General features: G+C 39.9%; 1 protein-coding gene across 1 annotated transcript in view; it reads left to right on the top strand.

Annotated features, from left to right (window-relative positions):
• Positions 1-12,642, top strand: part of LOC117301090 (rootletin-like) — a 48,894-nt gene that overhangs the window by 12,788 nt on the left and 23,464 nt on the right. The window contains exons 7-9 of the mRNA XM_033784973.1: positions 119-313; positions 8,517-8,621; positions 11,509-11,763. Of these exons, the coding sequence (XP_033640864.1) occupies positions 119-313; positions 8,517-8,621; positions 11,509-11,763 (555 nt within the window). The remainder of the gene's footprint in view (positions 1-118; positions 314-8,516; positions 8,622-11,508; positions 11,764-12,642) is intronic.

Consider the following 12,642-nt stretch of genomic DNA (forward strand, 5'->3'; position numbering starts at 1 on the left):
GGTTGCAAGGGCCATTTTTTAAAACTTATTTTCTCTACTTATCCACAGCAGTTTGTTTCTACTTCAAAATATATATTACAAATTTAACATATGTTATTATTATTATATCAACTTCCAGCGGTGTCTTAAAGACCGGATAGCCACTCTAGAGACGCAGCTTGCTGAAGAAAGACAAAAATGCAAGGTGGCTGAGAAGAGGGCTGAGATGCTGAATGGAGGAGCGTCAGGGATGGACGATGAGGGCGGGCTACAGGTTAGCCAGTCTGAGGATGCTGCATATAAAGAGCGGGAAAAGGAACTGCTTCGATTTGAGGTGAGGGTTTTATCATGTCTTATAATATAACGGTTTTCCTCCAACCCCCACCCCCTTTGTCTTTCTATTAATTTGTTGCCCCTTTCTTTTTTTCTATGTGCTTTCTGATTCTCTCTCTCACTACTGTTCATGTATTTCCACTTCACTGAAAGACTTTAGGGAAGAGGAAAAAAACTTGTTGCTTTTTCTTTTTCCTTCATGTTAAAGACATTGGACACTATCGGTAATTGTCAAAGACCAGTCTTTTCACTTGGTGTATCTCAACATATGCATAACATAACAAACCTGCGAAAATTTTAATTCAGTCGGTCATCGAAGATGCGAGATTATAATGAAAGAAAAAACACCCTTGTCACACGGAGTTGTGTGCTTTTAGATGCTTGATTTCGAGACCTCAAGTTCTAAACCTGAGGTCTCAAAATCAAATTCGTGTAAAATTACTTCTTTCTCAAAAGCTACTCCACTTCAGAGAGAGCCGTTTCTCACAGTGTTTTATACCTCCAACCTCTCCCCGTTACTCATTACCAAGTAAGGTTTTATGCTAATAATTATTTTGAGTAATTACCAATAGTGTCCACTGCCTTTAATGTCAAACTATTTTCTATTTATTTTTTATTAACTGGATTAAGTTTTTATATGATTTCTGAACAATGTTATCACAATGTGATTGATGTTGACATGAAATAAATGTATCTGAAATGAAAACAAAAATATGGATTGAAGAAGAATGATTCAAAAGAGGGCGCTATCTGAAGAAGTTTGTACACAGTTCGCCAGATGTGGGACAGAATTTCCTGGCACACCGGCATTTTAAAGACAGCCGGTCAGAATTTGCAGTATTTATGATCGAGTGGGGGCGTGTGTAAACGACATTTTATTTGTTCGTGGGGCAGAGATTTCGGAAAGTGTCGGGAGGAGACTGGAGCAAAGCAATTACCGAACTGACGTAAGCTCACCGGGTTAACATTTACTTTCAAAATACTTTCAACCTTCGAAGGGCCCTGTTGCGGAGAACACGCCCCGTGTCCACGAGTGAGTCACAGTCTTTAGAAGTATTCGACCTCCTATGATTTTCAAAAACAAGTGAAAGTACTGAGAGCCCTAATTTGTATAGTTACAGGCATTGCGTCCATGCCTCCTGGTGCCCTTGAAATGCTACAGTAGAAGTTTACAATTTCTTCACAGAGTGCTCTTTATACCTAGGAGAAATTGCCTTGGTGCCCTTGCCCTTTCAAAAACGAAGCGTACATGTTCGCATGTCCAAACTTTGTATGTATCGTTAACAATTGCCATTCTTCAACACTGTAAACCTGTGTGGACGTGTGTGTAAGTCCACATAGTGTTTCACGTCCCTATACATTGTGCGGACCTCTTTTGTTCTCACTTTGTGTGTAGCATTAAAACATTGGGAAACAACAATTTCAACTCAATGTCTCGCATCTCCACTTTTCCTCCCTTTAAAATAGAACTGCAATTCTATTTCAAATTACTCGTTGTGCACGCCCCTCCCTCTTTCCTTCCCCGGGGTTAAATCAACATTAATTCCAAACCAATCATGGGAAATACTTGATTCACTTGGTTTGCAGATTGGGTCTCGAAAGCATGATCTATAAATAGCCTGTCTCGAAAAAGAGTGACTTGGTGTTTCTCGAAATAATTTCCGGCTACTCAAATGTCACGTACGCAGCCGATGAGTCTATGATAGCACGAAAACAAGCTAAGCAAAACATCAACGCTAACCAGAATAAGTCTACCAGCCAAAATACCATGTCACATTAACAACTTGTAACTGGTATCCTGCTCATTAATGCTTTAAGTAGAAATTGTATAAGTAAATTAACAGTAGTTCAGATTCGAATTCACCGACCCCCCAAAGGTATAGAAAACCAGTTTTAAAAGTGTAATGTAGTTTGTGGCAACTGCTGCGTGTTCGGTCAGAGGTGAGTGCTTGAAGTATTTGAACGAATCCAATACTCATTGTTATGACGCTGTTTGGTTTCTAGTTTACCTTTGAGCCTTGTAATAGTATGCAATAAAGTGAGAGGAAAAAGCAGCTCTTACATGAAATATTAGTCTCGTTTGTTATGCCTGGTTGAACTTTGAGACGAACAATCCACTGTTACATCGTGCAGACATGTTTTGTACAGTTAATACCAAGCACGATCGTGAATAGTAAAATAACACGAATCTCATACGAGTGTGTAATTCCAGGCCTTCGAGTTAGAGCTTGCAGACTTCTCCTCTTTCGTTTGATCTCTGGACCAAGTGAGCGATGAATGAAGTCAAATTGGTAATTAAGTGACTTCAAGCCACTTGATGGTATCCTCATCAAGGTCTCTGAGTCCCTGCGAGCCATTTGGTAGTCTGAAGTCAGGGCAGTCTTTAAAGATGTGGATGATGGTTTGTTGGTTGCCAGACTGACAGATATTTACGCTAGTAGCTCCGAAGCTAAGGAGGAACGAGGCATTACGGCACCAGCAAATTGCAGTAAATTGAAAAAACAGCAAACCGAGAGGTTTCAAAATATCATATGCAGTGAATACGCAGTGAATACGGGACTAAAGGCTGGCTGCAGTACAACCTCATAGCTCCATGGTACAACATCGTGTCCAAGGTGATCGACCCCATCATGTTCTGTCGTTGAAAGTGAGTTTGTCAAAGGAACCATTGTTCAACGGTGTCTACAAGCATGTATGAGGATCGATAAAGAGGTGAATGACCTCATACTGTGATGTGATATTATGTTTGTCCCACTTGTATGTGCAAATGGCCTTAAATACATTAGTAACGTGGTGCATTGTCCGAACCTGAGATGAATGGCATCGCTTCAACTGGTTAACCGCACAACTCACTACACTGTGTAGTCACTTTGTTCATTTGTCATTATGGTTGATTAAAAACACGTACTACTATGCTTTAACAACTCGTTGAGATAATTTGGGATGAACGAACGGCTTAAAATGGGAGTCAACCTTAACGTGATATGCCACTGTCTGCAAAAGGTAAGCTACAAAGTTGAACCTGTTGTCACACATTTTGCGAGCTTTGTGAACAGTGTTTTTTGGGGGTGTGTATAGGCCTTAGTTGAACTTGATGTGCATTTCATGACAGAACTATGGCATTTGGCACATGTGCAGAGTATGTTAAGAGACAGACTCCTGGCTAGTGGCCCATCGCAGGTTTGTCCTATATAAAAACAATGGAGTGACAAGATATGTTTTGAAATTTTTTACAATTGACTATCATCTCTTTTTGTTCTTCTTATACATTTTTTTCTAAATGACAGTGACTATCAGTGATAGTCTACTATAACCACGAATCATCCGCAATGACATGACATAAAAACCTATACTTGCATGCCTTTAGGGCAAAGTAAACTATAACTTTGTGGAACCGTCCACATTGTTTTATCCAAGATGACTCTAATGAAACTAAATGAAACTAACCTATGAACATTTCATTGGTGGCGCTTTTGAGATATTGCCGAAAATCAATCAACAGAAGAACTTATTGGAGTAAGTTTGGTTGGTCGTTAATTGTTTGAGTATTTATCAAAAGCATACCTTCCCTTTAATTATAAACAAGGCATAATTCCATCACCTGTCGTAATGTAGGTTGAGGTGTGGTGCTTATCTTCATAATGATCAGTCCCTTTCAAGTAAAGGTTAGATGACTAGGATATCCATAATAGTTATTTTCACTCGGGCATGGGGTGGCGCATTATATGCTTTCCAGTGGATTGGGGAGGCATGTTTCAACCTTTGTCAGGGCTTCACGTCTCTGAATGTTTTTTTCTTGGGGTGCACTGGAAAATTTACGTGTTTGCATTTTGAGGTTGTGTGTTTTGTGTTTTTCACCATATACAAATTCAAAATATACGCGGCAAGAGCCACCCCGTGTTAATGCTGACCGCAAAATAGTTCAATAATTCCAGACATGTGCGCAATGATGAATGACATTGTCCAAAATCATCGCCTTTGTTCAGTGACTTGAAGGCCTACTTATGCTATAATTGTATAAGTGTACAAGTCTTTCTTACCATTGTTAAAAGGAGCACAATAAATGAAGTCACGTTTACATAACGCACTCGGCAACACAACAAACAACCAACGCAAATAAATGGCTGCTTAAGCTGATTTGCCGCATACTGGAATTCTCCTGTGTCTTTTCATGAGGCACTTTTCAGTCCAAGGACATTTTAGGCCGGGTAAACAAAATGCCAGTTGATCGTCCGGGTTTCTAAAAAGAGGAGGATGAGGGCCTTTTTATTTTGCTTTTCTTATTTATTTCAAAGGCGGCCGCCAAGCATTTTAATTCAAACTGGCCACCAATTCTTCATTTGTTTAATGAGAATACACGGAAAGTTTGTCGTTTTAAAATGGAAAAGGCAAAATAAAATATATAAAAAAAGGATGCTGCCTCAAAAAAGGGATGAGGGATGGGACGCTCTCTGGTATTTTGTTTTTATTTGGCCTTATTCTTCTGTCTTTTATCTTGTCTCATCTGTATGCTTGTCTTGGGGGGACGGCTCTGTCTATCGACCTCATGCCGGGTAGACGAACAGTTGTAAGGCTGTCATATCTCGAGACGCCGGTTGACGAGCGTGCCAGATCTGCTCGTTGTAAAACAAATCTTGAAAAGTTACAAATTAAATGGTGAAGAGATCTTTACAAACAATTGAAAACACGGGTTCAAGACGTTATGAATAAGGGGTTGAAAACGTTTGAAAATACGGAATTATCTTTCCAAGTTGACACTCTCGCGCCAGATTGTCGTCAATATCTCAAAAAAAAAAAAAAAAAAAAAAAACGCGACCACCGTTTGAAATGACTTTTTTACAGGTGAGTTTTTCCTTTTATTTTATAGAATTTGATATACGATTTTGATGTTCATGTTGAAATGTGGTTATGGCTCGATAGACTGTAAATTGCAAGTCTCGAAAACTATGGGTTTATTACAATTATAAATAACACTGACTTCTTCTAACAAAATTTGCTTAGCAAAATATTTTGACTGGAAAGTTTTGTGCGCAATGAATGTTAATATTGAGATAGCAAATGATGATTTTTGAGTAGCAGCTGATACATTTTGCGGAGCTAAAAAAACGCACCATTCTGCTTTAGGGAAAGGGAAATAGTTGACTGAAGAAGATGACATGCCACGTTCACTACCGGTGACCTGACGTAACATGTGGTCGGTCAAACAACATCTAAGACTGAAATGTCAACTGCTAGCCCTCCTGCCTCGTACGATCGATTTGATCAAACCACGACTAATTGTGGCAGGATCGGATTATATTTCTATATAAACCGTGAGGCAGCCACGAGAGCTCATTGCCATAGAGCACGGACCTTTTTTTCTCCCAAGATGTTAGTGTGAGAGTTTAAGACATACTATCCGCATCCTCTCCAACTGCCGAGGTGGTAGGATGCTTAAAGGCACTGGACACGTTTGGTAATTACTCAAAATAATTGTTAGCATAAAACCTTACTTTTGTAACGAGCAATGGACAGCTGTTGATAGTATAAAACATTGTGAGAAACGGCTCCCACTGAAGCAACGTAGTTTTTGAGAAAGATGTAACTTCTCCCTCAATTAATAGATGACTTCAGCTGAAGCCGTTTATTATGCATCTAAAAGCACAAAGTAATACAACAAGGGTGTTTTTTCTTTCATTTTTTCCTTCAAAATACAATGACCAATGAGCCCAAATTTTAACAGGTTTGATATTTTATGCATATGTTGGGATACAACAAGTGTAGAGAATACTGTTCTTTGACAAGGTGTCCAGTGCATTTAAAGACATCCTTATGCGCTCCAACTGCCGAGGAGGCATTATGCTTAAATCAGATCAAGACATGTGTCTTCATTACCCCCCCCCCCCCTTTAAGCAAGTTAACCATCACCAAGGTCGGGCCCCATCGTAGCAGATATCGTCTGCCGTCATTCGCAGTGACTTCCCCGTTGAACTTTGGGACGACATAGGGGGTACTTATGGTTGGAGAATCCCGTTTTGTGGTTTGTGACATATTTGTGTCAAAGCAAGCGGTGCACCGTTCTCATTTTGAAGGTGATTGGTCTGTCTAGGAGAGCGAGTTGGAGATGGTTTGAGGAATCCTGGGGTTCCTCAAGATTAATAAGTCAGTCTTAGTTCATCTTGCTATGGAGCTGCTTTGTTGTGATCACTTGCGCTAATGTATATGATTTTCCTGAAGACGAGCAGAGTACACTGTTCGAACGCTGAGACCACACCCGCGTCCAGCCCTTTTCAGAGCCAACACTCCCACAAAAAAGATTTACAGATGGTTGTATCTGCAAGTTTACTATTTCTTCAAAGCTTCTTCCTTAAGTGAATGAATTGACGACCGGAGAATCGGCTAGTTGCATTCGCTTTATAACGAGCAGCCCGTATTAGTCGTCGCTATATCCGAGTATTGTTATTAACAGTACAGTCGTTATACGCAAGATAGCATACTTAGATACCATACTTGTTTATGTAGCGTTGAGGTTATGAAGGTTGCTTTAATAACGAGTGTTTGTCAGAGGAACTTCTGTTCTTGAGTGTCAAGCAGTCGTGTCAGTGTCAGGAATCGTTTACCTCGTAAGGTGAGTCTGTTGAGGAATATACCTCAAATGTTTTTGGAATGGAATACAATGATATTCTTGCACTGTTTTTAAAATATGATCCGGTTTGAAAGAGCAATAGACCTTTGTCAATGATGCCTCCATCTTTGTCATGTTCCTCATATCAAATAACAAAAATGTATGCCAATAATCATTTTTCAAATAGGAACCAGACTATTTTGTTCTTCCAACCTCGGTTTAGTTACGTTGATATCAAAGAGAGAATTTCCTGATGACTGCACACTGATAAAGGTCTATATCGGATTGTATTTTCCGTCATTGGTCATAATAAGCAAGAGCAACTGTGATTGTAACACGTTATTGAAGAAAGGTGACGAAGAATGTCCAGTTTCTGATTTGGGAGAGAATTACCACCAAAGACGAGCAGAATATACTGTTCAAACTGTCGAGACCACACGGCTCTTTTCAGAGCCAACACTCACACAGAAGAGATTTACACATGGTTGTACCCGCAAGTTTACTACGTATCTATTCATAGTTTCTTCCTTTTTATCCACACCATTTATAGGCTTCAAACAATAATTTAACAGTATTTATATTTCACCGTTTCGCAAAGAAAAAGAAAATGACTAAACAAGCAGTTGAATTTGAATCTGTCCTCAGCTGTCAAGGAACTGTGTACAATGAAAACTCAATTAGGTTGTAAGCGCTCGTGATCTATTTAAAGTTGCCTTTTCCCCTTAGAGATTTGACGTTAATTACTGTGGACAGAGGTAGCCAAAAGTCCTTGTGCCAGAGCTGTTAAAGCATCTCTGCTCATTCGTTGGGCAAGGATCATTGATGGACTTGGCTCCTCTAATCCTGGTTTACTCAAGTTTCAAAAGTCAGTTTTGGTTCATCTTTCCATTGAGCTGTTTTAGTGCGAAGGTGCTAAGGTGAATAAATTTGATGACAGAGGAATTGTTAGTTAGACCCGCTTTTACAAGCAGCCCGTAGTAAACGCCGTTAACCTTTACACCACGGTTTACTCATTGTCTTGGGCTCAAAATTGACCGTTGAGGAACCACCGTCAAGAGGATATTTCCCCGTAGCCAAGAAACGCCGACGTAGTTGCAGCCAGCATTGTTTCTCTTCTGCTCCTCGTTAAGTTCCACCGAAGCTCTACGCGTTAAGAACATTGACAACATTTTCCAGTGTTTAGGAATCGATGCTGTCAGCCACGGTGATTATTGGTTAACGTGAATGCGAAGTTTGGTTGACATGATTGACAGGTTTTGCGGATATTGGCGGCAACGACAACGTTAGAGTATGGGACTTTTTGCCGATCTTGCCACAGCCGAAGCCATTACTCCAGACACGGCTTCTGATAGCTTATCACGCTACAGTCTTCTCTCCGTAAACGGTGTAAACACAACAATAGGTAACAATGACTCCAACGGAAACGGATAAATCAGTATTTCTTCAAATTAGGTTTGATAATACTGATTTAAAATGAAGGAAATCAAGCTAGATTCGTCGTGAATATTGTCACTACAGAGCAGTATCATATAATATTGTATCAGAGAGGTATATATATATAATTAAAAAAAATTCAATTCCATGTTATTTGTCCACACAGCTGACTGAGTGTCACCTTGCCATTGATGACCTGACCTCAGAACTTGCCCGAGAGAGGGAGCTGTTTGCTCACGAGAAATCCGAGATGGATCTCCGATTACAAGAGGTTAGTGTTATAACGTAGACGGAGAAATGCTCTATAGACAGTGTTAAAGGCATGGACACTATTGATAAATACTCAAATAATTGTTAGCATAAAAATGTATTTGGTAACGAACAATGGTGAGCTGTTGATAGTATAAAACACTGTAAAAAACGACTCCCTCTGAAGTAACGTAGTTTTTGAGAAAGTGGTATTTTTTGCACTTATTTGTTTAGACTACAGGCCTGAAGCCTTTCATTAGAAATCGGAAGGCAAACAAATCTGTGCAACAAGGGTGTTTTTCTTGCATTATTCTCTTGCATCTTCGATGACCATTTGAGTAAAAAAATTCCACAAATTGGTTATATGCATAATTATGTTAAGATACGCCAAATGAGAATACTGGTCTTTGATAATAACCAAAGGTGACCAGTCCCTTTAACATTTATGCCTCTATTTTTACATCATATAAAGGGTTGTATTATGAATTCCCTTTGATTGCACTCATGTGGGTTAGACTTTTCAATCTCATTGGTTTCCTGTTTAGGCAGGAAGACGTGGGTCGAACTGTTAACAGAGTGGGTTCCAATTTAATGCTCTTCGTCACGATGCGTGGGATGATTGGAGGAAAGGCAGTGCGACCTCCGTGCACTATGTCATGTGCATGTGCCGTAGCATGCCCACATTTATTGATATCATGAACTGCGTCGACCGAAAAGAAACCCAATTTTGAATGTTTTTCACAATTTCATGTTTTGAGTTGAGAACTTCCATTTTTAAGTTCATACGAGAACCATGTTTTCTTGGAAACATTTCTCTCTGAAATTAAGGATAACGTGTTTTACATGCTGAAAATTGTGCATGGTTTTCACTGCTTTTTTCCTGACTCACAAAACGAAGTATGAGCCAACTTTTTCACAGGTTTGTTATTTAGTGTACATTGTTTGATCACACAAAACATGACCACTCTTAAGCTCTACCAATCCTGAATAATGCTTGTAATATAAAATGTGCATTGTCTGATAACGTTATTTAACAATCAAATACCAATCGTGAGACACAACGAGAACACAATATTCACATAAGGACTGTTTGTCTTTAGCAAATACGTGAACGTGAACGTCAGAAACTGTGCTTTTTCTAGGTGACGTCACCATTTTGGGCTATCGCGTGCTCAGTATGACGTCTGCACGTACGTATACCTGACGTGAAAAGGGGGTAATTACACGTATGCTAAAAACGCGAGATTTTAACATCGCAATTTCTGACGTTCACGTTCACGTATTTGCTAAACCTCCCTATTGGGTGGACGCACTGTTTACGACTGATACAAAAAAGTAATGTCTGTTGTTGTTGTCTTAAAAACAAAGGCCTGCATGCTAATTTGTACTTTCAAGTAGACCTCTCGAGTTGTACCACTTCCAAAACCTCCGCATATCAAAGGAAGTCCAAGTTCCCTTACTGAACTTGTGATGTAAAAGCGTATGTTTGATACAGTCAATCCTTCCGCGAGTAAAAATAATCCCTCGACTAACTGAGTAGTTCCGTTTGGGACTTCCTCCTTCTCAGGGCTCAGGGTGTATTAATAGACGCATATCCGACGTTTATTCCATTGGGGGATTGAGCCAATATTAACCGCAAATTCGTTGATAATGTTATGTGTTATCGGGGTGGACTTTAGAGAGAAATTTGGACGAGGTTGAAGGGGGATTCGTGCAGAGGGAATATTGAGATGTTCGTTGAACACAATTAGAAAAACTCTAATTTAAAGCAATTAATTGTATATTTGGCCTATACATAGACGTTTGTTAATTTTTAATTTTTTCAGCTAGTGTTCATTTGTCTATATCTTGCAAATGAGTTTGTAATCACATTTGACGAATTGGCCTGTTTACACTATTAATTGAAAGAGCAAAATGCTTTAAAAATTGTGTGTTGTCACAGATTCAGAGGTATACATACAAAGACAACGTTTTCGATGCTGAGTGTTCATTGCATGCTTCTATAAGCCTTCAAAACTTTAGCAAAGTTGCTTTATGCCATTTAGATGTACTTCATGCATACATTATGCTACACGCGAAGATAAACGACTAACCCCAAGCCCAAAGTCACAAAATTCACAAATCTCTTCAAAAGTTAACACAAAAAGTCACGTTCAATACTCAATAGAAACAAAATTTTGCGAAGTTGTGGCCACCCTTAAAGACACTGCTTCCGGCATGCACATGGCGCAGATAGTCTGCAGCCTGTATCTCGTAGCTTCACCTGATGCGTCATGCTTTACCGGGCCAGTCTGCTGAGCCAATACGTCCCTTGGTCTGTGGCATTTGCAAGAGCAACACCACCTCCTTCTAACATGAGTTTCTTACCACTGGTTGGTATAACGTTAACAGTTCTATGTGATTTTAACCTGTTTACACTAATCTTGAACTATCAACTAATTGGTTTTTACTACTTCATATTCTTCCCCAACTCACACGCATGTTCTCTGCCAACCACCCCCTTCCAACTCGACTTTTAAAAATGATTGGTGAACGTCTCCAAACCAACCCGATTGACTCTGGATGGATTCCCGGTACCTACCCTGCTGCGATGGTGTCTTCACCGACTGTATGCTTACTGCATGATGCATGACGCCCTTCTGGCAACGGTCTCCTTGCTTGGACCCTTCCTGTATGTAACCCATCTCGGAATACCTCAACAACGTAATGTGTTCGCATGATACCAATTGCTCCCCACTTCACTACCACCCTCTTCCCAAAACATTCCTCCCCAAATTTAAAACTGCTCTCTGACCAACTTTCTGCAATAAAAATTGCGTCTTTACCGTCAAATACAACACTGCGCTCAATGCGACTCTCAACCAACCCTTTAAAAAAAATACCTTTAAACGACCGTCACTGTTTGATAGTACGCTAAGAAATTCCACTCCCCCGACCCTGTCTCACATTCCCCCGACGCACCACAGACACAGGACGAGCAGGACCGGGCAGAGAAGAGGTTCGCCTTTGAGAAGGAGAGCACGGAGTTACAGAAGAAGATGGAGACGATGGCTTGGAGGAGGGAGAAAGCTGAGCTCTCCAAGAGGCTGGACGAGCTCAAGATGAAGATGGAGGACATGCAGAGCAGACCTGATGTAACTGCAAGTGCTACACTTGGCCAAGAGGTATTGTTATTAAGTTTCTTTTGTCTTTTTTTTGAATACATTTAATTTGCAAGAGGTACTGTAAATTTACGTTGTTTATTTTGTTTTAATATCTCATTTTTAACGAATTCATTTAATTTGCAACCAGTATCTGTGGTCGATTTCACAAAGTCGATTTCACAAGGAGTTATGACTTTTCCAAGGAGATATTAAAACTTAAGGCTAGTCCTAAGTTAGGATAGTAACTCATTCTAACTCGAGATAAAACTAGTCTTAAGTCTATGTGAACAACAGCTGCTTTTCTGTTGTCATAACCAACATCAAGGACAATGTTTTTACATGCTGAGAATGTTAACGGCTGTTCACTTTTGTTCCCCTGACTCACAAAACGGATTAAGCCTAACTTTTCGAAGGTTTGTTATTTCATACTTTGGTTGACCACACAGAACCTGAAAACTGACTACATGTATTTTGTTGGCTCTACCACTCCTTTGTAAATACAGACCGGTGTGCTTATATATTTTTTTGAAAGGGCAAGGGCACCCAGGCGTTTTCTCCTTGGTAAAACGGCACCCTATGAGAAATTTGTAAACTTCTATTTGGGCGGGCATGTCAAGGGCATCGGGGCAGTGACCGAGGGCATGGAGGCAATCCGTGAAGTACCAGGCCTACTGTAATATGAATTGGCCTAGTGAAAAAGCTTGGCGTTGTGAAATGACAAGCAAATCGGTTCCTCTGGTGAGTCATCGAAAAAGTGAAGGGCAATAATTTGAAAATTTTACCGAAATCCCAAGCTGTCTTAATAAGTTTTTCTCCGCTGTTTTTAGGCATTTAAGAAGGCGGTCGATCTATCGATGACCAATACAGCCAATCCGGTCTCAATGATTGTTTAAGTCAATC

This window comes from Asterias rubens, chromosome 16 (assembly GCF_902459465.1).
Source record: "Asterias rubens chromosome 16, eAstRub1.3, whole genome shotgun sequence".
NCBI lineage: Eukaryota > Metazoa > Echinodermata > Asteroidea > Forcipulatida > Asteriidae > Asterias > Asterias rubens.